The sequence below is a fragment of the Dioscorea cayenensis genome, chromosome 5, assembly GCF_009730915.1.
Source record: "Dioscorea cayenensis subsp. rotundata cultivar TDr96_F1 chromosome 5, TDr96_F1_v2_PseudoChromosome.rev07_lg8_w22 25.fasta, whole genome shotgun sequence".
NCBI lineage: Eukaryota > Viridiplantae > Streptophyta > Magnoliopsida > Dioscoreales > Dioscoreaceae > Dioscorea > Dioscorea cayenensis.
The window spans coordinates 22,576,441-22,602,448 of NC_052475.1; the positions used below are offsets into that span (position 1 = coordinate 22,576,441).

At 36.3% G+C, this 26,008-nt stretch overlaps 2 protein-coding genes across 3 annotated transcripts; one reads left to right on the plus strand and one right to left on the minus strand.

Moving 5' to 3' along the window:
• Positions 1-79: 79 nt before the first annotated feature.
• On the minus strand, positions 80-1,495 carry LOC120261963 (basic leucine zipper 19-like). Its single transcript, XM_039269988.1, has 4 exons — positions 860-1,495; positions 651-741; positions 407-533; positions 80-306 (listed from the first exon to the last, which is right to left on the minus strand). The coding sequence occupies exons 1-4, from the start codon at positions 1,192-1,194 to the stop codon at positions 224-226; spliced, it is 636 nt and encodes a 211-aa protein (XP_039125922.1). The 5' UTR covers positions 1,195-1,495; the 3' UTR covers positions 80-223.
• A 3,241-nt stretch (positions 1,496-4,736) lies between these two features.
• On the plus strand, positions 4,737-25,926 carry LOC120261602 (probable pre-mRNA-splicing factor ATP-dependent RNA helicase DEAH9). Of its 2 annotated transcripts, none has more exons than XM_039269549.1 (23): positions 4,737-4,895; positions 4,976-5,120; positions 5,453-5,527; positions 5,653-5,742; positions 5,887-5,966; positions 6,086-6,155; positions 6,245-6,330; positions 8,055-8,124; positions 8,196-8,291; positions 8,887-8,992; positions 9,164-9,210; positions 9,298-9,381; positions 9,459-9,512; positions 10,978-11,078; positions 11,607-11,697; positions 13,342-13,506; positions 14,697-14,786; positions 14,892-14,963; positions 15,529-15,627; positions 15,759-15,845; positions 23,849-23,902; positions 24,633-24,712; positions 25,345-25,926. In XM_039269549.1, exons 1-23 carry the CDS (start codon positions 4,792-4,794, stop codon positions 25,493-25,495), a joined length of 2,097 nt encoding a protein of 698 aa, XP_039125483.1. In that variant the 5' UTR covers positions 4,737-4,791; the 3' UTR covers positions 25,496-25,926. The 2 variants fall into 2 exon arrangements, with proteins under 2 accessions (XP_039125483.1, XP_039125484.1); XM_039269550.1 differs by lacking the exon at positions 25,345-25,926 and adding an exon at positions 23,552-23,619 and having other exon boundaries at positions 24,633-24,676.
• Positions 25,927-26,008: the final 82 nt, after the last annotated feature.

Here is a 26,008-nt window from a genome sequence, read left to right on the forward strand (position 1 = left end):
ACTTACAATTAAGGAAACCTGTAAAACAAAACAATATCAAAATTTACTCTAATTTCTTTTTTAATCAACAAGACAACAGCTCTTGCAGCCATTAAATAAAAAAAAAATGTTAATGTTACAATTCTTAAGAAAACATAAGAGTAATCAAATCACAATGATAAATTAAATAAATTCTAATAAAATCTCACACACAATTAACTCAAGAAAACAAGCAATTCCTTCCCTATTCAACCATATTTTCCGTACTCTGCTGGTTGTAAATATTCCTTAGTCTCTCAAGTTCCTTCTTCAGTGCCTCCTGGTGAGCTACATTATGCCATTCATTCCCCAAATCAAATGAAAACATCAAATTAAACCAACCCATTTAATAACACTAATTAAAAAGTAAATACTTCTAATTAATTACCATCTTTAAAGATCTTGTCCTGTGTCAATGCAGCAATCCGTTGCCTGAGATGGCTGTTCCCGGCCGTCAGCGCCGAGCGCTGGTGGTCGAGAAACGCTACCCGCGGAGACAATGCCGACACCTCCGTCTTCATCATCATCATCATCACCATGTATATATATATATATAACAAAGCCATCAAATACCATAATATTATGATTTCATGCATGCAAAAATTAAAATTAAAAAAAAAAAAATGAAAAACCTGCAACGTTGTGACACTCCGTTCCAACTCGGAGATATACTGCAACTTCCTGACTCTAGACCTCTGAGCAGACTGTCTGTTTGCCAATATCCTGTAAAACTCAAAAGAACACAGAGATTTTTCTTTTTTAAGTAAATAAATCACAAAGAAATTACTAATTAATTATGTAAGTAAGTAATTACTCATATATATATATGCAAAAGTCTGACCTTTTAACTCTCTTTGGATCCAAAGGAGAAGATATTTTGTCTTCAACCTTGCAACCTGCAGGAACAAGAGTAATACTACTGTCCTCCATGGCAGGAAGAAGTAGTTTCTCATCATCAGAAGGTGATGAAACTGAAGGTGGAGGAGCATCATTGTCCAACAAGGACAAGAGTTGGTCAGCATCAAAGTCATCATCAGGATCAAGGAAGGCGATGGAGTCACTGGAGGAACGGCGGTGTGAGGAACGTTTGGCGGATGAGAAGTCAAGGAAGTCATCAAAAGAGTAGTTTGTAGTAGCCATGGATGGGATCTTGGGTGGTAATAAGTACTGTTCCATAAGTGCTAATTAACTGTCTCTATATATATATATATATAGTGTGAGTGTCTCTTGTTTCCTTCTTAATTTCTCTGTGCTACACTACTACTAGCTATAGATCTTCTAATTTCTCTTGTTGTTGTTGTTGTTGCTGTTGTTGTTGTTGTTTTGATGGCATAGTTAGTAAGTAGTGTGTATGTATGGATCATATGTTGAGAAGGAGGTGGATCAAGAGACAGCAAGCGACAGCTGGGAATGGGAATGGAGGGACGTTGGGAATGAAACGATTGGTTGACATAAGGGGAAGCATGTGCCACTGTGACTGTCTTTAGAATCTTTGTGAAGGGAACCACTTGTTTTTATTTATTTATTTTATTTATTTATTTTTAATGGAGTTTGGTGCAAATGTTCATCGTTGAGAAATTTTTTGTGTGTGTGTATATATATATATACACACATTTATAAAATTTAGCGAGTAGTTGAGGGACATTGAGAAATGCATTAATCGTTCACCCGTTGCGATGGTGGTAATGATAATTTATATATATAATTCTTTTAATAAAATAGATAATTGTACATGAATTATATTATATATCTTTATCCTGTTTTTTTTTTCAGAAGAGTTAATATTTAATTTTTATTTACAAATAAAAGATTCAGTTTCCATAAACTGAAGTCATGTCGGTGTTTTGTAACTAAATATAATAAAGAACTTAAAATTATATATATATATATATATATGCATTTCTAATGAGAATAATAATAATATTTAAGTTTATGGAGGGTGGTGGGAAACCAAAAGAAAGATCAAAGATAGGATGGAGAGAGAATGAGAAAAATGTTTGGACTTTGGATATGAATGATGCGTTTTCCATGTGCACGGATCCCATTGCTGTGTCTGTCCGACTGTCCCCATAACTCCATTGCCTCCCCCCCTCACATGCACATTGCACACCCCACCCCCCCTCATGCATATGCATCACTACTGTTTCCTTCTTCTTCTCTTCTTTTTTAGCTTTTCTTTTCTTTTCTTTTATTTATTTATTTATTATTATTATTCGCTAACATTCTTTGATTTCTCTTTTCTTTTTTTAAAAAAATTTCTTGTTATTATATTATATGTATATTTGATTGCTTGGTGTGGTGGGTTCAGAGCTGTCTTTCATGTTGCATGCTTTTGAAGGAATGAAGATATACTCAACCACTCATCATTCACGTTGTAAAGAGTATGCCATCACGTTTTGTTTTGGTTTTTTTTTTTAAATAGTTATATATTTGTACCATTATTTTGCTTGTGAGATTTTTTTTTTATTTAGAAAAACTTGTGAGAATTTTCAAATAATAGAACTCGAGTGGTTAATAAATAAGTTGTACTCGCGAGCTAGTATTAGTATCTCAAAATATTTGGAGTTGATGCTTAAACGACTTGTTGAAGTTTGGATAGAAATAGTTGATTTTAATGTAATATAATACAATAAATATGAAATATGTGATATATATATATATATTTAAATTTAAAGCTGAACTTTTATGTTTAAGCCATGCTAAACACTAAAAAGTATTTTTAAAAGTTTTAAAATTTAAATTTTATTTACTAAAAATTTAAAGCGGTTTTAAATTTTATTAAAACAAAACTAGATTTAGGAGGATTTGGCAAAGATGGGTTTCCATGAAAACATATCACTGCAAAAAAGAAAAAAAGTAATTATTATTATTATTGTTGTTGTGGTTGTTATTAAAGCAAAGCTAGAAATGTTTAGCATTTGTTGCAAAAGGTTTTTTTTATTTTTTTTTTAAAAAAAAAGAAAAGCTGATGAAAATAACGTATAACAAAGAGCCAAAATTTAGAGATTATTTAGCATTTTAACTTTTACCAGTAGCATTAAAATGCCAATTTTAAAGATTTTAACTTATTAAATGTGTTGGGGGCGCTGGTGAAGCAACTGAGAATGTCTGTGGAGTGGTCCATGAATGGGCGGCCCATGTTATCTGTCATATAGGCCATTTACACCTTCGGATTTTTTCATACATAAATTATTATTTTATTCATCACAAATCTACGATAATTAAAATGAGAATCTTTTAAGTCATCAATCTACGATCACTTAAAACATAAAATAATTAAAAATCAATTTGTGAAATATTTTATTTTTGCTCGGCTTTATTAGAATTAGAGTCAATCGGTATGGAATTATATATATATATATATTCTCTAAAATAACTTATTTTAAATATTTTAAAAAACTAAATATTTATTTTCATAAGCGGAGTCATCAGTATTGAGACGATCCTTTTAAATTGGGTAATTACATAGGTATAAAAAAAGTTTTTTTATAATTTTATTTTTAATAAAATGAGATAAACGATGTGTCAGAGACGTGCATGGAGTTAACCCCTCAACACATCTATATCCTGATCTTATATGAGCGATTTTTTTCTGCAATACATAAACACCCTATGTGAGGGATTTGATGCTAATAGATCAAGTCCAGTGGTGTCAATTGGGCCTGCACGACGCTGTGTGTGTCCAGGTTAGTACAACCTGTCAACATGGGATGGTCGGCCCAGCACGAGACACGGCCCACTTTGGGTGGGCTCATGCCGTACCGACCCACATATTAATATTTTATTATTTTTAATATAAAATTTTAAAAATAAAAATAAAAATTTAAAAACTCAGAAAAATTGAAAAAAAAAGTTAAAAAAATTGATAAAATATAAATGTACATTCTCAACAAATTATCAATTAATTTATCAACTAATTTATAATTTTATTTTCTCATTCTCCATCATACTAATAGAAGATGTATCATGTTGAGGGAACTAAAAAGTCAAAAGAGAATTAGATTGAGGGATGATAGAGTTTGGTGTGAAAATTTTAGTTTGAATTTAGGGGTATTTATAATTTTTGTAAAATATTTTTAATTCTAAAAATGCCCTCAAAAACTAGCAGTTTATTATTGTAAAGGGCAAAAATATCATTTATATCAAAAGTGACTAAAATACTTATAAAACTAGCGTTAATTGTTGGGATGGGTAAAAGTGTCTTTCCGACAAAGCAAAAAAAAAAATCAAAATTTTAAATTTTTAATCCCCATAAAAGGAATAAAAATAAAAATTTTGAATTATAGAGTTTTGGGCGTTGCGGGCCGGCACAGCCTGCGGGTCACGGAATTCCGCCCTGGCACGACCGAGGTTCTGAGCCGTGCCAAGCTCGAAGCACGCTACTGTAGCACCATATTTGGATTGGGCATGACCCAAATCATGCCAGACCGTGCTGAGCCGTGCCAGGCCCCGTTGATAAGCCGAGATCAAGAGATAATTAACTCTATAGATAACAATGTAACATTCAACCTATCAAAAAAAATAGATTCATTCATCTTAATAATGAAAAAAAAATTATGTTAAAATTATTATAAAAAATAATATTTTTTTCATTAGTTTAGAGAAAACAAAAATGATTAGAAATTAATTATAACATTAATTGCCATCATTAAAACAAAAAAATAAAAATACCTAAACAAATAAATAAATTAAACTCAATTTGTGTCCCGTTTGCACGAGAAACACTTCAGCGAGGAGGAACAATCCCGCGCGGCAGCCCCGTCGGAGAAGGCCATGTCCAAGTTCTGGAAGCCGGGCACCGAGCGCCCTCGATCCTCTCTCATCGACGACGAGGAGGGTGGTGTCCTCTTCGTCTCCGCTTCTGCCTCCTCTTCAGGGTACTCCTCTTTCTCTGCAAAACTCTTCCTTTTTTCTTCGCTTTTGACTTTTGAGCATCATTGGCTCTTGGATGCAATAGGTTTGGCTACTCGACCTTGGAGAGGCAGCGCCAGAGGCTTCCCGTGTTCAAGTACCGCACCGCCATTCTTTATCTTGTAGAGAATCATGCCACTACTATCATTGTTGGAGAGACTGGCAGTGGAAAAACCACCCAAATTCCCCAGGTTTTTCTTTTTTTGCTTTATTTCTACACTACATCAGTGTTGAAATCGAAATTTGAATTCAAGTTTAGTCACTGTAAGAATTGATTTTCCTTGTTTCTATCCGCTCCGTCATCTAAGTTGAAAAAGGTTTCTAATTTCATGGTTCTTTTAGTACATAATTTCATATGGCTATGTCTTTTTTTTTTTGGTTAAATATAAATTTGCACTGTGGCAACCAATTTCCCTCTTTTTAAGACTGACTTTAAGATTTATGTAATGCTAAGTTTCCTTTTCCCTTTGTTGTTAATATGTGGTATTATGGTGTTGGTATTTAAGTTCTCGTATATTTTCAGTTTCTTAAGGAGGCAGGTTGGGCTGAGGGTGGTCGGATTATTGCATGCACACAACCAAGGAGGCTAGCTGTTCAGGTGATTCTCTTCACCATGCCATGTTCAGGACCTGTTTTTTTGTGCTGAGGCTTTAGCTTGTAGCACATTTCTTACCTCATGCGATTATAATGCATTATGAAGATTCTGTTTTTTTGTTTCTACAGTCTGTTTCTGCAAGGGTGGCGGAAGAGATGGGTGTCAAACTTGGCGAAGAAGTTGGCTATACAATTCGTTTTGAAGATGTTACTAACCCGGTGGGAACTTCTGTATTTGTTTTGCTTATGTTCATTTATTTGGAAAATATGTGACTTGTGGTTGCAACAGCAAACTATAAAAACATTCTCTGGCAGTTTGTCACTTAAAATAGTCTTTCCATGAATTCATCTGTTTCATTTCAGGGTGTAACTATGATCAAATTTCTGACAGATGGGGTGTTGCTTAGAGAAATGATGGATGACCCTCTCTTGACAAAGTATAGGTAATTTTCATAATTCACCATTGGATGATGCTGTTTCCAATTTTTTGTTTAGTCTCTTGTTTTGGTGATACCATAAAGTATAAAATTTTCTTGTCTAATTTTGGTTTGCTTTCTGGTAGTGTTATTATGGTCGATGAGGCTCATGAAAGATCCATTTCAACGGATATTTTGTTAGGTCTTTTGAAAAAGGTATGGGTTAAATGCTCAGCTGTAATTACCGGTGCTACCTTCTTGCTTCTTATATTCATCTGCATTTTTATCTGATGAATTTTTACCAGATCCAACGTCGTAGACCAGAGCTGCGCCTGATCATTTCATCTGCAACAATTGAGGCGAGATCTATGTCAAATTTTTTTCATGATAGGTCTTGGACTTTTTATTTTTATTTTTTATTTTTATTTTTTAATTTCATGAATTTGACAGTTTTGTTGTGATTGTTTATCTTGAATTATTATCAACAAGATTATTTAAAAGAACATGAGGAAAGCTAGATTATGAAGTACACTTCTGTTACCTTCATACATGCAATTTGCTGACTGAGAATCAGTTTGGTTAAAGTTTTTTTTATGTGAATTCAAGGTTTTCTTGCAGTGTATCATAATTTCCTCCTTTTTCAGTAAAAATTGACTAAACTATTACTAATCTTGTTACCTTTTGGTCCTGTTTGTATGGTTACCTGGACAATCTTTATTGTGAATGATATCGTTATTCATCACCAATTTTTATTTTATGTTTATGTTTTGTTTGAGGAAAACAACCTGATCAATGCTTATTTATCATATTTTTGTATGTGACCATGATTGAAAATATTTTGCTTCTGAACAAATTGAGTATATTCTTGCAATATCAGATAAATTTATGTTTTTCAGTCCATCAATTGAAACTAGTCTGACCATTTTTGGGGCAGATTTTCTATATAAAGGAAGTCAATTAGAGTGGATTCAGTTATGGTTTAATTAATACCGTTGGACTTTCTACTGTACTGTCATATAAATTTATGAGCTTTGATGACCAGACCTATCAGTACCACTAAAGGATTGATGAACTCTCATTTGGGTAAACAATAGATGCCAATTTGGTGGTTGAACTGATGGTTGCTTTGGGTGAATTCCTGATATGTGATCCATAAAGCCTTTTCTCCTGTGAGAATCTGTGCATCTTCAGTCCCAGATTATACAACTTAGACAACATTGTTATTAAGACCTTCCTTTATGAGGTTGGTTCACAATTGTTGCTTCCTTCATAAGTTGGTTTTCTTACCTAGGTCATCTAGAATTTTCCTACTTTGCTCAGTGGTTATTTTGGAGTCTGTTTATTTCATTGTCGTGCATGTTTCAGGTTTTTTTATCCTCTTCATCTCATTATAGATTTCCTTGCTTGTATTTTAATGATCCTTAGTTTTCCAAAAAGGGTTTTTATTTTCCCTTGGATTTGAGTTGTTGATTGACATCTGTATTTCCTAGTTGAGACATTGTCTCTACTATTTCATAGAATTTCTAAATATTTTACATATCCTTATATGTGGACTGGTTTACTCCCACAAGTCATGCTAGAAAATAGTGCTTGCTAGGAACTTTGGTGGCTGTACCACCTGAAACATCTTGATATTCTCATTCTTTTTATTGTTTTGTATCTTTGCTTCTCAATCACGAGCATGCAATTTCAATGATATTTCTTTCTTATACTTCAGTTGCTCTTGCATGTAGTGCACTTAGCCTTTCATGTGTATATATCCTGGGTCTAGCATGATTGCTAACTATTTCCTTTTAGTCTTGTTTTTGATATCCTTATAATTTATATGGCTAGAAGTGTTGTGAAGGAGATCTAATATGACTTCTGTGGTACATGTCTTTCTTTTGCATCTCAGGAATTTTCCTACATGAACTGCTATCACATGTCTGTCCCATGAATGTCCCTGTAATGCCAATTGATGGATGTTTTCCTTGTGTTGCTATGTTTGCTTGATAATATCCTGAATTTGGAACTTATTTCTGCAGTGAAAATTTGCATGATAAGCAGCACTATCCCCATAGAAAGACATTTTTTTCAATCTATTGGTTTATTTATTTCTGTTTTTGTTGCAATCAGGAAAAGGAATCAAGGGGATGCTGCTAATGATAGTGCACCTAATACAGTGCCTGCTATTCTTTCTGTTGAAGTGAGTCAAATTCTAGATTTGTTTTGCCAGTGGTGTAAAAGTGAGAGTTAATGACTTCTGGATTTCTTCAGGGTAAAGGATTTACTGTGGAAATTTATTATCTTGAGGAGCCTTGTTCTAGTTATTTGCAAGCTGCTGTTGACACTGTACTGTCAATTCATGATAAGGTGCATAACTTCTTGCCTTAAACAAATATAACCTTAGAATTATTTTATTTCCATTTATATTGACTAAATGCCTCCAATAGTGTACTTGGCAACTAAGGGACTATATAAGCACATAGATTGCCCTTGTAATTCAGTTTTTTGTACTTAGGTAGTGAATGTACCATGTAATTCACTGATTGTTATGACGCAGATATGCTTAGGCAATCACACCTTGAAATAAATGATTAAGCTTAAAAAAACTGAGAATAATTCATTGACAATTACCAAGAAGACTCATCTCTCTTTTTATGGAGATTTGAGAACTTATTTAAGTAAGTTTGCTCCTATAGGAGAAAGGTTCAACTTCTAACAAGGACAAAAAAAGTCTTAATTAAACTAAAACTTATCAAACCTCCTAAAGCATATTGGTAAACTTAATTAAATATAGAATTCAAAATAATTTTTTAGTAATTTCAAGTAATGATCCTGAAATTACTAGTAATCACTCATTTTATCATGTCTTTTCTTGTAATATCTTCCAAATTTTTCTTGTATGTCATTTGCATCAAGTTGCCTGTTAGAATTAACAAAATGCAGTACTTTTATGGTGGTGCAGGAGCCAGTAGGTGATATTCTGGTCTTTCTCACTGGTCAAGATGATATTGATGCTGCTGTACAGTTAATAAATGAAAATGCTCAGGATCATAGGAGCCACTCTTCAGGTATGTAAATTTGCATCTGCATTAGGACTTGTCTCAAGGTAATGGTTGTATGTCTGCGGTAGTTTCACATGAATATGTATATGTTGACCTTTGTGAATGTATCTCCACATGTATCTTTTGATCGCTTTGAGTTTGATATTGATCGGTTTCACGCTAATGGTTTATATGCAGGTTTGCTAGTCTTGCCACTGTACTCTGGGCTCTCACGTTCAGACCAGGTTTGTAATACCTAACAGTTATGGAGAGCTAAGACAGATCTGTTATGTATGTTTTTATTATCTCTATTTATTGCTTTCTTTCTACAGGACCTCATTTTTGCTCCAACTCCCAAAGGAAAGAGGAAAGTTGTGATATCAACGAATATTGCTGAAACATCTTTGACTTTGGATGTAATGTTGATGCTTTACCTGTATTATTTTGAAGCAGGGCTTGTTAGTTAAAGCTAATACTGTGCAATCATATGCAGGGTGTGGTCTATGTTGTGGACAGTGGTTTCTCAAAACAACGATTCTACAATCCGGTACTTCTATTTCCTCCTTTTTTTTAATACTTCTAAATCAATTATGTTGCTTGCTGATGTATACAAATTGTAGTCGGTATAAAGTATCAGCATGCAATAAGAAAAGGTTGTTTTGATTAAATAAAACAAGGTCATCAAGCCTAGACTTGTTAAGAAACCTCCTTTCTGCAGGTTTTTTATATCAATGGCCAATGGCATTTGCCAACTTCATGAACATATGAAATGTCGTTATGGGTGATTTTTCATTTTTTTAAAACACCTTTGCTGTCAATTCTGAATGACTGTTTATCATTTAAGCAAAAAGTTTGAAAGCCTTCATATCTTATGATGTTTCTTTTAGGTTTCTTGTCTGTGTAAAATGGAATTATCGTGCTATTTGTTCCTTTTATTCTTATTGATATGCTTGTTTTCTTAAATTTGAAGGGGATGCAATTTACTATATCAAATTTTAACTAATTGCAGTCCTCTTGTTTCTTGTGTTCCTTAATTTATAGTTTTTCTAGTCCATGATGAGTGGCTTGTCTACTATTCTTATTTAAAACCACCATCTTTTACTATGGCCACATATTAGCTGTCGATTCCTCCCCCTCCCTATCATTCATTGGCTGAAAATTGATTTGTCTAGAATGATTTGACTGTTTGGATTTTGAAGACGCTAATTTCACAAACGCCTGGAAGCTTGGTCCTTTTCCAATACACATTGGCAGTCATATATGTGCTATGTTTTTTTTTGGTCCTGGGTACTTCCCTTTATATTGAACTTATCTGTAGTAAATTCCATTATGTTCTTGTACATTAAATCGTTCACTAGCACAGCACAGGATGGTTTGCCCTCCATTCTTAATCTATACCTTTTCTCTACTCTCTCTCTCTCTTCTTCTTCTTTTTGCCACCCTTTTTTTTAATAGGCGTTCTGTTTATTCCTCAACCCAAGACATCATTACTGAAAAAATTTAGCACTATTCCTTTCTATGCATGCTGCAGCTGTATCTTTTTTCATTTGACACTTGTGGTTCATTTAAACCTGTTAACTTAAGAAAGCTTGGCATGGATTGGTAGGGAGGAGGATAGCTCCAGTCAGGAGCTGATTGACTTTGGCTTGATTTAAGTCTGAATTCATTTGAATTTTTAATAAACAAGTTGAACCTGAGCTGAATTTTCTAGCTTGGAACTGAGCTGAGCTTGAGCATGGGTGTTGCCTTGTTCGAGATGATTCTGTTTATTCTTTAAACCTGCCAACATTACCTGCAACATTTTAAATTTTCCCTTTCCATATGAGTAGCAACTCTATTTGTTTTCATTCCGTGCGTATGGCCCCTATAAGAAGCTTGCTATTAATTAAGGGTGTGGGTAGTGGCTACTCGTAATCTATTTTGTAGCCTACATCCCCACATCTTTCTTTTTCCTGAGTTACTTGCATTTCTGTATGACACAATGCCTGAAGCTTTGTTGGTATATTTTTTAGATCACAGATATTGAAAACTTGGTGGTAGCACCAATATCCAAAGCTTCTGCTAGACAAAGAGCAGGGAGGGCTGGAAGAGTACGCCCAGGAAAATGTTTTAGGTACATGTCTAGATATAGCCCTTGTTCTACTGGCTAACTTCTTTAAAATTTCCACATCATCCATATACATTGCAAGGTAACTTATAAAGATAGAATGTCTAATGTCTTTCTTCCTTATTAAGAAGTTTGAATTTGGGAAATCACAAATTTTTGTCTCCTCATTGTTGTTTCTTGAATTGCAAAATTTTGATTTTACATGATGGTATAAATCTATAATTAAAAAAGGAAGAAAAAAAAAAACCTTAACCGTAGCATATGTTGAATCAGGATATTGATTTTGTTGTAGATTGATTTAGAGTTTAATAAATAATAATCCAAATTCTCCTCGTATCTTTATTGGCTTTATTGGACATTATATTTCCTTTAACATCTATCGCATACACACATACACACACATATATCAAGTCTTTAAACTTATATCCAAGGATCTAAACGATGATCAGTGGGTCTTTATTCTCCTACTTTCTTTCACTTATATTTCAATTTGCTTGTTCCTTGTTCTCATCTACTGGCTTGTATTTCTACCAGGCTATATACTGAAGAATATTTTATGAAGGAAATGTCTGCAGAAGCTATTCCTGAGATGCAAAGATCAAACCTTGTTGGTTCTGTTATCCAGGCGAGTTTTAATTTGGTTTTTGATTCCTTTACAAGTTTTACTCTTCATTGATGTTTCATTCATGGAGTATATTAATTTAACTTTTCTGATATACCAAGTATGTTCACTTGATTTCTGTACTAATTATATTTGGTTGGTTTTTGATTAGTTTTCTTCCTTATGTTCTGGTAATTGGAAATGATTCAGTGGTGTTTGTTCTTTGATTAATTAGTTCTCTTTTCCTCATGTTCTTTATTAATTCTTCTTATGAAACATTTTAATTACAAGCATATATATAATAATTACATCACTCATATATTCTTACCCTTGGTAGCTAGATAGATCTTCAGGTGCAAACCTTCCTTTATTGATAGTTACCATGTCCAACAGGTGCTCGTGCCTCCTAGGTCCCTAGGTGCCTACTGAGTAATTTTTGCACATAATTGTTGGATAAATTTGTGAATTTGGTGAACAATACATGGAAGTTAATAAAAACTGTGAAAATAGTTATAATGATTTGACATGGTAATCAAATAGCTTGAGTTTGACTTCAGATCATGTTTCTTGGTAATCCAATGTCTTATCAAAATGTAAGCTTTTTCTATGGTTTAGAACTATGCCGAATAGTGTTATACAAATATATGTAATGCACAGTTCAAATGTAATATTCATTGTGCAGCATTCATGCATAGTAGATCATTTTGTGTCATTGGTAAGATTGTGCATGTGATTGTTGGCACATTGCATAAGTTCAGAATTGTTGATTTTATGAACAAGAAATCAATAATTATATGAAATTGTGCACTTAATCATCCATCTGTTTACAGCTTGCTTGAAACATGCTTATTTTTTATTTAAGGTGGCTAGTAAGATAACTCATGATAATTGATCTTATGAAACTATTGATGTTTCTCCCAAAGGTTCTATGTAAAAGTGCCTTTAAAATTGGAGAACAAGCATTTTTGAGGGATAAAGACTTGTGGTTATTTGTGTTAATACAGGGACCCACCACCCTAACTTCTCCATAACTGCAGTTAGAGGGAAGGATTGGCTTAGAATATATAAGGCTAGGGAGATTGGCTCTCACAGGCGATGTGGGACTATGGACCAGGTTAACCACTGCGTCCCAACACCCCCCCTGGGCCCACAGCGGATGTGGGACCCAAGATCCTAGTCACGGCCGATCGGAACAGTAGCTCAAATACCATGTTAATACAGGGACCCACCACCCTAACTTCTCCATAACTGCAGTTAGAGGGAAGGATTGGCTTAGGATATATAAGACTAGGGAGATTGGCTCTCACAGGCGATGTGGGACTATGGACCAGGTTAACCACTGCGTCCCAACAATTTGGCCTTCCATACTATATAACTGTCTACTAGTTTTGTCACATCTTTTAGGTGATGGTTTTCTTGATCTAAGCATTCGTTATATGCTGTACGGATTTTTATTTTAGACTTTAATACTAGCCTTTTATTCTAAAGTTTCCCATGTAAATAATCATATTTCCACATTATTGCCTAGTAGTGTTTTTTTTTTCGATAGTGATTATGCTTTATTTAATTATTTAAGAATTTGGAATAGATGAACTTCCTTATTAGCTTTTGTGATTTTGTATTTTATTCAGCTTCATATGACTGATTGTAAGATTATTGAATGCACAGTTAAAGTCTTTAGGCATTGATAACATTCTAGGCTTTGACTGGCCAGCGTCTCCTCCACCAGAGTCAATGGTGAGAGCCCTTGAGGTGTTGTACTCTCTTGGAGTTCTTGATGAAGATGCTAAACTCACATCACCAACTGGCTTTCAAGTTGCTGAAATTCCATTGGTACTTCTTCCTACAAATTTCTTATGCATACGCACTTGAATACAGCCATATATTTAGAAATATGCTTGCATATTATGATAGGATTTTCTGCCCAAAGGGCAGTCTTTTTATCCAAGCATTAGAGTGGACTAACTGCATGATTTTTCTTTCTCTTGGTTGTATTGTATCACAACCCTTTTTGGCTTCAACTTTTTCGATCCATTAGATTGTTATTTGCGGAGACCCAAATTTTTTCTTTGCACTACTTATGTAATCATTATTATGTGGTCAGACAATGAAGTTTGAGGTCATTATTGTGACAATGAGAAAACTATATTGTGTAGTAGTTGGTCCCTCATGAATCTTAAATGATGTAAGTTGTTAACTCGATTTAATGCGTGCCAATTGTGTGCTCATAGGTGTACCCTAAAAAATTGGGTTAGGCTTGTAGATTGGACAATTACTATTTGTAGGCTTGGGCTTTATATATTCAAGGCCAATGAATCTTGGATTAGATTGGACTGGGGAATAAGTGAAATGTACACAATATAAACTCATTCTGATTTTTGTGTATTTGCCAACTCAAATTGATAAAACTTTTAATAAGATTATAGTTTTGTTATTATTTTTGAGAAATCTGAATAATAAATTCATATGTTTCCTGTCTCTAAATGCTAAATTGAGTTTATACTCTGGCTAGGCTTAGCTGTAAAGCAGCTTCATATTTAGTAAATATTGGTCATCAGACTAGAGACTTATGTTTTTTTATATTTATTCTCATCTAGTGGTTTTTCAATTGTTGTCCAATTACTAAACTAGTTAAGTAGGAATTAGATTCTTTGGCTTATGTATCTCTTATTTATTTTGCTGATTCTTACTTTTTTGTTAGTGTTATAAATGATATATATATATATATATATATATATATATATATATATATTTTCATGCTGAAAGGTATTAAATAATTATTTATCACTCCATCACTTTTCAAGTAGATTTTTCATAAGCGCCATGCCAAGTAGGTTAATCAAGTATATTGTTTTTTTGGCTCTTGTTCTGGCACTTCATGTTAGGGTCTCATATCATGTTGACTCATTGAACTTTGATGACCCCAATACATCTGACCTTAAGTCAGATATGAGGCTTCTTTTTTATCATCTTGCCCTTTCTTTTTCTCACTGATAACATTGTCAACATGGTTATCTCTTTAGGACCCTATGATCTCCAAAATGATCTTATCGGCAAATACATATGAGTGTACTGAGGAGATAATTATTATAGCTGCAGTGTTGTCAATGCAGGTGATTCTTTTTATTCTTATGATACTATTGTATAGCCCTTAATTTTTATAGGAATTATGTCCCATCTTACTAGGACCAGGTTTTGATGTGATGTGTTTTTCGTAGTCTATTTGGGTGTCCGCTAGGGGAGTACAGAAGGAATTTGATGAAGCAAAGTTACGTTTTGCTGCAGCTGAGGTACTATTAACATTCTGATTTATATTATTTAGTAGACTTTGAAATTATATGTATTGATATGGCTGCAATTTAGCATTCCCATACTACATAATAGTTTTTCCTTTTGCATTTTTGGTTGAATTGATCCATATAAAAGAACATGTAGCCCTTGTTTGGGTAGGCTATGGCTATGGAATCCTTGCTGCTTCCTGTAGGGATAAATTATGTCTTATGGCCCCTCTTTATTCATGGGAGAACATATTCTCAGGCAAAGTCTTTTTTTAACCTGGTCCGAGGATTACTTGCTTGACACATTCTAAAAAGGATATGGTATCCAATTCGAAAGTGATTCTCTTGCTTCAAGAAAGTAATCCTTGATTAGGTTAACTCATTGAGGACTTGGACTTGTTTACCGTGGAGTTAATATTGAATTTGCTTTCTTGAGTTGCTTTCAGGAAATGTCTCAGGTCATACCACATAAATACTTCATCTTTGCTGTACCTCTGGTTTCAATATATTTTCTTCCGTTATTATGATATGTTATCTTTATTTTTTATTAAAATAATATATATTTGGTGTACTACAGGGAGATCATGTAACTTACCTGAATGTATATAAAGGATTTATTCAATCTGGCAAATCTTCACAATGGTGCTACAAGAACTACATAAATTATCATGCTATGGTGGGTGATGGTCATGGATTGGCAATGGCTGTGGCATTCTATTTGAACTTTGATGATGCTTAATCTTCAATATTATTGTTCTTCTGGTGGTTCTCCTTTGTTATTAAAGCTATCTAGGTATGTATTTGCAGAAGAAAGTTGTTGACATCAGGGAACAACTCAGCAAACTATTGAAGCGCTTTGGCATGAGTCTAAAGTCTTGTGAGAGAGACACACAAGTACTCTTTTCTTATGCTTTTTTAATTTTGTTTTATTATTTATGCATATGATTACTATTACTGCAAGTTGATTTTTTTTTTATTTTATTTAACATAGTTAATACCCTTTGCTGGCAAGCGTAAACTTTTATTTTTGGATAGTGAACTACTTGGATGACTTTAGCCTTGAGGATCATGATTTCATTAAACATAGAATATAATGCACTTTGATCCTTGATAGAGCAAAAAATTTTTTTTTATCAGTCCTTCATGAAACTTCTTCTAACATGATTCAATCTTTGTGATATATAAATATAGGAATGGATCCACGCAAATTATTCTGTCTACTCCTGAGCTGTAATCTCTCATGTGCAGCACCTGGGTTGTGTTTGTTTCGTTAAACAATTTTTTTGGATTCCATTTCCCAAGTTTTCTTTTGGGAAAGCAATTCTCAGTCAAGTGTATTTGTACCAAGGCTGTGACTTTCTCACTCTACAACTTATTCCCCTTTCTTTCTATGGCGCCTTACCTGCTTTCCCTCTCTATGTCACCATCATTTAAGAATGCGGTACGTGATGAGGAGAGAAAGAAGAGCCAAAGAACTGGGTATGGGGATTTAGAGAGAAATCGAGAGAAAAGTGGATAGATATGTAGATATTTCAGAAAGAGTGGGTCGACAAAGAGTAAAATTAGAGTTAGATTGGCAGAGTAGGTAAATAATTTAGAAATTTCAGAAAGAATGATTGTATAATGAGAAAAAGAGAAGCTAGAGAGAGAAAAAGGGTTAAAGAAGTAGATTTTGGAAAGTGGTCTGGCAAAATGTTCTTTCCAAAGGAGAAATATAATATGAAAACATTGTTTAGAAAAAAAAAGGGGCTGATTTCTATTCTTAACCGTAAACATTTTTGTGGTTCAATGTGGTTCAACCTTTGTTTTTAGTATATTTAGAAGTTGACAAAGAGGCTGCCTTATTGTTTAAAGCAGTGAACAAGAATAATCGGAGGTGGTCTCCTTTTGTCCTGTATCTAGGTCACCAAATGATTGAAACTCCGACTTTCAGGGCCTTGTCCTTTGACCACACATGCAATGGGAGTGCCACTGATAGGGCATGCTGGTTTTTGCTAGAGTGGCAAGGTGATTTTTAAAAGAACCACAGGGGCTGTTTTATTGAAAAGAAGTAAAGAAAACAAAAATACAAGGAGAAGAACTGAAAAAAAACAAGACAAACATTAAAAAATAAAACCAGAATCGATGAACGATTTCATAACCCAACAAGGGAGGTCGCGACCAAAAAGAAACAAGTTAAGGTTAGAGGAGTTAGCTCCATGGGCGGCAAGAGTGACTGCGGGAATCATCCAAGTAGAGGGAATACAATGAACTTTAGGAAAATTTAAATCAGCGAGAAGAGATCGAATATGGGTAAACTGAGAACTGAATCTCCACTGGGTGATAGGATCAGGATGTCTGAGCATAGAGATAGCTTCATGCGAATTGATGAAGATGTGCTTGATGTTCAGGAAATTATCCACGACGGACTGAAGTGCAACAGCAAGGGCAGAGAACTCATCTACGCAGAAGATTAGATCGAACCAAAGTGCAAAGAACTGCAAGAGACACAACATAATTAGAGTTTGAAAGGAAAAAACCTGCAGAACTTACCGAAGAAGCCGGATTGAGAATGGAATGAGAGAACAAGAACAGCTCGTCAGCAATGGTGAAGTTGTGCAGGATGAGATTTTGTCCCAAGTAAGACCACGGTGACAAGTGGTGTATTCTCAACATGGGAAAGAGCTCGACGATGACAATGATGAATGTTAATAGGAGTATCTCGAAATATGGCATCACAGATGATTTCCAAATGAACCAAGCAACAACAAGTAATGACAGTAGATGCAATGCATAGAGAAATTCCCATTAGTGAGCCAGGAGCCCTCAGCAAACCCATTAGGGGAAATAAATACTAGCATTAAGCTTCAAGCGTAGGAAGTTCCAAACCTGCTTAGTAAGACCGCATTGACAAAAAAAGGGTGCTCGATTGTTTCGTGAAATAAGCCACACAAAATACAAGGGTTATCAGGGCCCAATCGCAATTGAAATAAGAAATTAGAAGTAGAGAGGCGCCCATGAAATAAGAGCCAAAGGAAATGTTTAGTCCGAGGGGCACAAATCAGCTTTCCAAAGGACATGCCAACCGCACTCAAGATCTCGCATGTAATATCGAACGATTCAAATGCTTATAGACAGTACGGGCGCAATCTTGTGTCGTTTTAGTGGAGGGTTCCAAACCCAATGATTACGTGAATTGGAATCAATAATACTGGAGGAGTAGATCATGAAAAATTAAAGTTCGCCAAAAAACATGAAATAACAGAGGCTCATTCCAGCGATCACCACTGATGAAATCAGAAATAGCAATAGAATCAATATCGGTATCAACATTAAGAAAGGTAGGCTTGAGGGCAATGGGGATCTCAAAGCACCAAGGGTCCCATAAAAAGATGTTCCGTCCGGATTAATGGAGTTAATACGACAATTAGGGCTTAATTCGAGTAGCAATCCTCGTGAGGTAGCGAAAAACCAGGAGCACTTGGAAGGGGATTGCTTTCTCCAAAAATTAAAAATCACCATATTTAAACCGCAAAATGTCCACCCAAATAGCATCACCATTGTTAAGAAAAATTAAAAAAAGTGTTTAGCCATCGAGAATATTTAGCAAGAGAAAGATTTCTAATACCAATACCCCCTCGACCCTTTACTATCGCTGATCGTGTTCCAATTCAAGTTATGGATGCCCTTTCCATTGCTGCTTCTACACCAAAAAAAATTTCGCACAACTCGATATCTCGGAGACAAATGAAGTCGGAATGGGATATACTCGAAAGGGTATGAGACGGGATAGAAAGAATAGTAGTATTAATCGAAAGTGGTTTTAGCTGCCGAGAGAGGGTCGTAGTTGCTCCATCTAGAGCAAAGGCGATCTAATCTTATCAACCAAGGGATTAAAGGAGGAAGCAAAGAAGACGCTTTAGGGGGAAATTAAAATACCAAGGTATTTGAAAGGAAAGGAAGCTTGAGTGAGATTGAGAATAGAGCAGATACGGGAAGAAACATGTTTGTTACACCAAGTTGGAAAGAAAATTTGAGATTTGGTGCGATTGGGACGTTGACCGGAAATGTGATTATACAACTCTAAACACTGGTTGATATTCCTGGCAGTTTTCCTAGAGGCATTGGTTATAAGAATTAAATCATCAGCAAACATAAGGTGGTTGAAATTATGATTATGATTCGGGAAAAAAACCAGGATCAAGCCGAAGTGAGACCGTGGTCGAGATTGGTGGTAAGGATCCGGGAAACCAGTGATAAAAAAGGTAAGAAGAAATAGGGTCCCCTCGACGGACACCCCGGACGAGGGAACCAGGGGAAGGATTGCCATTAATAAGAAGAGAGGAGGAGCAAGAGTGAAGGCAAGTCGAAATCCAAGAAATCCAGAGTGCGTGGAAAATTCATGCGGGCAAAAACAAGAAGAATTGCATTCCAATTAACGTGATCGTAGGCTTTCTCATGTCAAGTTTGATAAGCATCCTCGGGGGTTTTTGATATCGATTCTAAAGTATGGGCTATCTCTCATGCAAATGAATAATGTTATCGAAAGAGCAACGATTGGAAACAAAGCCAGCCTGCTCTCGACCGATTAAGCTAGGGAGAACAAGCATCATTCGATTCGCTAAAAGTTTGGAAATAATTTTGAAATTAACATTGCAAAGAGATATGGGTCTAAAATCAGAAACACAAAGGGGGCGATCTTTTTAGGAATGAGAGTGATGAAAGTTTTACCCCAAGACGGAGGGAGAATGGATCTTTCAAAAAACAATGACGACCATGAACAAAATGATCCCCGATAATGGGCCAAAAACTACGTATAAAACTCGCTACGAAACCATCGGGACCGTGGAGACTTACCTGGGAAAGATCAAGAAGAGTGAGATATACTTCCTCCTTGGTAACCTCCCGGGACTAGAGAGCGAAAGCAATTGAATCGAGTCGAGGGAAATCGACCGGGAAGAAGATCGATTAAGATGTCGTTATCGCTGATGAGGCGACTCAAAAGGTTTTTGTAGAAGTCCAAAAAGCACCTTCAATACTAGAGTGATTTTGACAGCGGGAGCCATTAGCATCGATAACCTGAGAAATGAAATTAGTGTGAGCGCGAATGCGAGTAGAGGCATGGAAAAAGCGGTGTTCCGGGTCGCCATCTTTGATCCAAAGCATGCGGGACACGTTGAGCCCATTTAATACTACATTGACTCTGAAAGAAGCGAAATTAGCATATTCTTGCATTAAGAGATTGGGAAATAGAATTGAAATCGAAGTCTCAAGATTACTAATGGTGATTTCACTCGGACGTAAGGTCCGTCTCCAGCCAATCGACACCCGATCTATGCCAGCTTGGAGAGTTGATAGCGAGCGAGAGAGGAGATCGCGAGAAAGCTTGTAAGGGATTCCATGGGGACGATGGGCCCAAGCATCACAAAGCAAGATCATGGCAACCTACAAAAATTCAACCAATTAATATCAAAGCGAAAATTCTAGAAGTACGGGTAGGGAACGGGAAGAGGAGAGAAAAGAGGCAGTGATCGAGAAAGACCGGGAAGATGAGTAAGAGAGTTAGAAGCAAAGGAATTGGCCCAATCAAGGTTAAACAGACATCTATCAAGTCTGGCCCAACGACGAGCAAGACCCATCTGATTGTTACACCAAGTAAAATGAGGACCAGAGAAGTTGCTGTCAATCAGGTTATTAAGCTCAATAAAATTTCTAAAAAATCTAGCTTTACGATCATAGTAAGCAAATGTACTACCTTTTATGCTCGAACTCGTGGAGAATAGTGTTAAAAGTCTCCCGGGGACGAGCGAGGGATATGTAAAGCGGAAAGTTTCGAAAGCTCACTCCACAAACAACATTGTTTACGAAAACGCAAAGAGTTATAGATAGCCGAAATAAGAAAGGTTTTGGAGGAGTTAATAGTAATAATGAGATGGAGAGCGCTTAGACGACGAGATAGGGGTGACAACCCCAAGATTTAAGCCAAAGGACAATAATGCCGCGGAGAAACCATCGGAAAGAATGGCGGCCCAATCCCAGTTTTTGGGAAGTTTCCTGCAGAATCGAAAAAGACGATCAGTGTTGGCTCTGGTTTCAACAAGACAAACAACAGTTGGTTTGTGAGAACGCATAAGACGGAAGACACGAGTAGAGGTATCACGCGTGAAATACCCTGCAATTCCAGACAGAAATGATTTTAGTTGTATTCATGGAGAAACAAGATAAATAAGAAGGGAAGAGAAAGACTCCCTAGGGAGAAGTGGCTCGATTTCTCCGAGTTCCACTCTCCCTTCTGGGAGACTAACCGGGAATGTTAGACCCTTTCCGAACAAGAGAATCACGTCGGCCTCGGTTTTGGTATCGAGCTAAAGTCATATCAGTCATCCGGACTCATCGGGAAGGATCTCTTCCTCCGACATCTCATCGTCATCATCTTCATCAGAGAAATCCTCATCCTGACAGTCATCTTCTTCCATGCCCTCCACCTCGAGAGCAGCGGAAATTTTCTCGACTAGATCTGAATGAGAACAAGGGTTTGGATGGGAAGAGGAGGCGAAAGGGGGCTGGAGAGAGGACCGAAGAGTGGGAGGTGGGGAGGTTTGGCGCCTTGGAATGGAGCGCTCTGCTTTTTCTGGGGGAGGGTGAAAGGAGGTGATTTGATTGGTCAAGCTGGGCGGTGAGGCTTTGGAAGCAAGTAAGGCCCCGTCTTGGGACTTGGTCATGCTGGGCGGAGAGACATTGGAAGTAAGCAAGGTCTCATCTTGGGACTCGGAGAGGGGAGTGGGAGGCGAAAAATCAGGGGGAGAAAAGCAGGGCTCTCGAACCGAGGGATCAATGGGTGTAGGGTCTGGGGAAACAGTTGTCTCCACTGTAGGATTGATGTGAGTAGTGGGGGGCCGCCCACTATGAGTGAAGGATCTACCGCCACGTAGGCTGCGAGGAGCGGATCCTCGGGGACGACAATCTCGGGACTCGGATCGGCTGCAACACCGTTGGTCGTGCGAATGGAGCGAGCGCCACCGCCACGACCATGAAGTGTTACCACGCCGGCGAGAAACCAAGAGCCAAGGGCCATAATCAGTATCAGAATTCTTGCCGTCCCGGAAGAGTCGAGCGGGGAGGCGTCCGAGAGGGTCGAGTCGACCATTTGTTGATCCTCGACTCGATACCAAACTAGATCCAGCTCCGACCCCTGCCACATCAGGGCGAGACGGATTAGGTCTAGCAAAGACCGGAGTCGCAGAAGAATTACAAGAGTTGGTCCCATGACCGATCGCACTACGTGAATAGCAAAAGTGTAGGTAAGCGCTCATACAAAAGCGATGACAAAGACTCATGGTGATCGTCGCCTATCCAAAAACCCTCTATCGAGAGGTTTGGACGGATCAACATCAACACGGATCGCGAGCAAATTTGGACCGGGTAAGAGCGATGTAAATTCATCAACTTTAAGAAGGGTCCCAAACCCGATTAGCAATGGCTTCCAAGGTCTCTCCTTCCCGAACTCAACAGGGAAGGTTGTGAAGTTGTATCCAAATAGGCTGCAGAGGAAAGCTTAGCAAATGTGGGCTCGAAGAACGAGCTTCCACGGCGAGAGTTGCAAGATAATTCCGTTGACCGACCAAGGTCCATCAAGAAGAAGGCTTTGCATTGCTTGCTGCGAAGAACAACGAATAAGAAGGAAGCCATTGGGAAGATCAGATATAGAAATTTCACCGAAGGAACTCCATTTAGCAAGAAGATCAGCTTTGACTTCGGCGAAAGGGGGACTTCGCCAAGAGCTTCCCATAAAAGAGCATCTCTGGAACTTCAGACAGGTCTGCTCAAAGAATCACCATCAAGTTTGATGAAAGCTGAAGTGTTTTCTTTGAGTTTGGAGAGAATATGGGGATTATGCAAGGGAGAATTGTCTGAAGGTTGACTGAAGGGAAGAGGCGACTTGAGCCCAAGACTTGGGTTGCGCCGGGGAAGGAGGAGGGACCGATTGTCGGTCCCCGCTTGCCATGGCAAGGGGGAGCGACTAAGAGAGAGACAGAGTCAGGGCTGGAAGCAGAGCAGAGCAGCGGACTGGCTGTTGAAAGAGAAGAGAGTGGCAAGGTGATTTGACAAACAAGTTTAATGCACTACTATCACTTCAGAAATTTGCAGTTCAATAATTGTTTGTCTTTAACAATTATTTAATATAAGATTTTTCTATGGACAAAGATTTGACAATGTCTTGGCAATTTTTTGCACCTCAGATTTGTGAGTGATTATTGTTATGTTGTCTTTCTTCAATTACCTCTATGAATGACTGCAATATATTATCAAAATCTGAAATATTCTCTACAATATTTAAAAGATAATCAAACCCTATTTATAGTCTTCAGTTTGTACTGTCTCTTTCAACTTTGTTATATGCATATTCTGCCACCACTCAGTTCTCCAACTTACCTCTTATTCAAAACACTCATCTTTCCGTAGATGTATTTAAGGCAGCTTGTCTTCAAATCACTTATTCTGGAAACTGCTGAGGTCAAGATGTCATTAGTTCTTCAACTTTTATATCAGTAAGCAATGGTAAATGTGTTCCATGGATGTAAGGTGACATCTGCAATAAGTAGATTGTGGTTTGTTTGTAGGACGGATATGTGTTGAAGCTCTGGATCATCTTGGATGACTTGGTGCATTATGTGCCGATTTGGCACAAGTAAGCTGGTTGTACCTTTGTTGCACTTAAGGGTTGCCATGTGAATGCATTTGTATGCAACAGATCATTTTGTCTGTGTAGTAAGATTCAGACTTAGACAACATTTTATTTTGGTAGATTCTCTTTTAAAGCATCAAGTTATGCACTTTGGTGTTCTTTCAAAATCCTTCATATATATATATAGAGAGAGTTTGCGGAGACTGATTCTCATTTCTTATGTATTGCACAGAAGCTAAGAAAGGCTATTGTTGCTGGTTTCTTTGCCAATTCTTGTCATTTGGAGGTAGGCACCTTCTCATTTTCTTGGCAAGATTATGATTACTTGTGAGTTCATGCATGTGAATAGCCCTGTCATTTTTTAAGGGTTTTTTTTTTCACTCGGATTTGATTGTCATTGTATAATATAAGGAAATCGAAGAAAAAGGCTGATTCGGCAATTGATTGTAACAAAGAAATACAAATGCTAGAGCCACACTGCCATATAGTTCTTACTGCAGTCTTTAATTAGTGAAAGTACATAATATACTGCTGCCTATTTGTGCTTATGTTAGGTGTTTTATTCAAATCAGCTATTTGAGGTGAACCTTAGTTTAAATTATTGATCTATATTTGAAGTTCTATCTATTTGATGTCTTCATTTATGTGACACATATCCGGAGAAAAAGTATATAACAATAATATGATGTGATAAGCTTATTTGTTGTCTTCTATAATGAAAAGTTGCCTCTTTTTTATTATTTTTGGTATTCATTGTGCTGGCGCCATTGGCACTAAAATGCTAAATAGGTTATTTGAGCAACCTCATTATTATTATAATTTATTTGTTTTTTCAGTTTCTTAGGCATGATTAGTTACTGTGTTATATTTCAGACATTGAGCGTGTTTGGCATTGCTCATATTGCATGTCACTTTTCCGTTTCACTTTGATCTTGATGAAAGTCTTAATCTCTTTTTTCCTTAGAAAACATATATATATATATATATACTTATTTATTTTCATATTTTGTTTGAAGGCATACAGTCAAAATGGAATGTACAAGACGATTAGACATTCTCAGGAAGTGTTCATTCATCCTTCATCTGTGCTCTTCAGGTTGTTTTTTTAACATTAGATACACATCCTGCATTGAAGCATCCTTTTCTGAACTGTCTTTTCATATTTATATGATTGATTTTGATAATGCATTTATTATATTATTCTGTAATTCGGCAAATTTCAAGTTATTTTCTTCTTGGCCATTTGGCCATACTCTATGCTTATATTATTTTGCCGACTTTTATATCAGCCACCATATGATATAAAATTGTTGCTGCATTATCATTAATTTAATTTCAATTTTATTGCTGCCATCTGTAGCTTATTTCCAAACAAACTACTCTATTAATTATTAGTTCGTCTAACTTGAAAACTAATGTTTGAATTCCACTGTGCTTGTAAAAAAAGGTACTCTTTTGTATCACCTTGATATGCTCTCCTTTTAGCTTCCTTAATAGATTCTGAAGTAAATTTTTGCCCGTCAAGTTTTAGCATAAATGGCATTTTACCAGTGATCATCTATACTTTCATCTTAGAATCCCAAACAATTCTTTGACAGTAAAATTCCTAGTTTTTTTCCCCCTTAATAGACTCCCTTACTATCCTTGCCTTGCTTCATGTCTGATTTTATCATGCGTAACATTGTAAATTTTGGATTTGCACTGATGTTATCTATCAACAAATGGCAGGGTTAATCCAAAGTGGGTAATCTATCACTCACTTGTCTCAACTGACAAGCATTATATGCGCAATGTGATGGCCATTGATCCGGACTGGCTTATCGAAGCTGCGCCACATTTCTATCAACACAAAAGGCCGAATCTTTCTGCCCCTTTCTAAAAACACAACATGCATCCAAGCGAGCAAATGAATTCATCGTTGAATTTTTTTGAGATGCATACCTGAACACGGGGACTGCATATTTACCTCTCAGCAAGCCGTAATTTACATCAGGGAAAAATGACTACAGATCGAAGATCATGTTAAGCAGAGATGCGACGTGGATGTTTGACGATACTAAGACTCATAACAGGGAAACCATTTTGTGAAATGTATGACAGTTGGAAGAACATCAAGGGCTTGAAGAATAACAAGAGATGAATGAATGATGTTTATCTGTGTTTGATTTTCTCACTTATATGTTAAACATTGATTTTGACAAAATGTATCATTTTGTTTAACGAGTAATATATAATTTCTATTTTTAACGAAAAAGTTATTAGTCAATGTGTGTTGGGCTGGTAAGTCCTTCAGGTGATGACATTTAAATGTGCAAAAGAAATGGTATGTTTTTTCAAGCTGGAGTTTATTGTATAATTAGTTATTCATTAACCAAAATAAAAAAAATCAGAA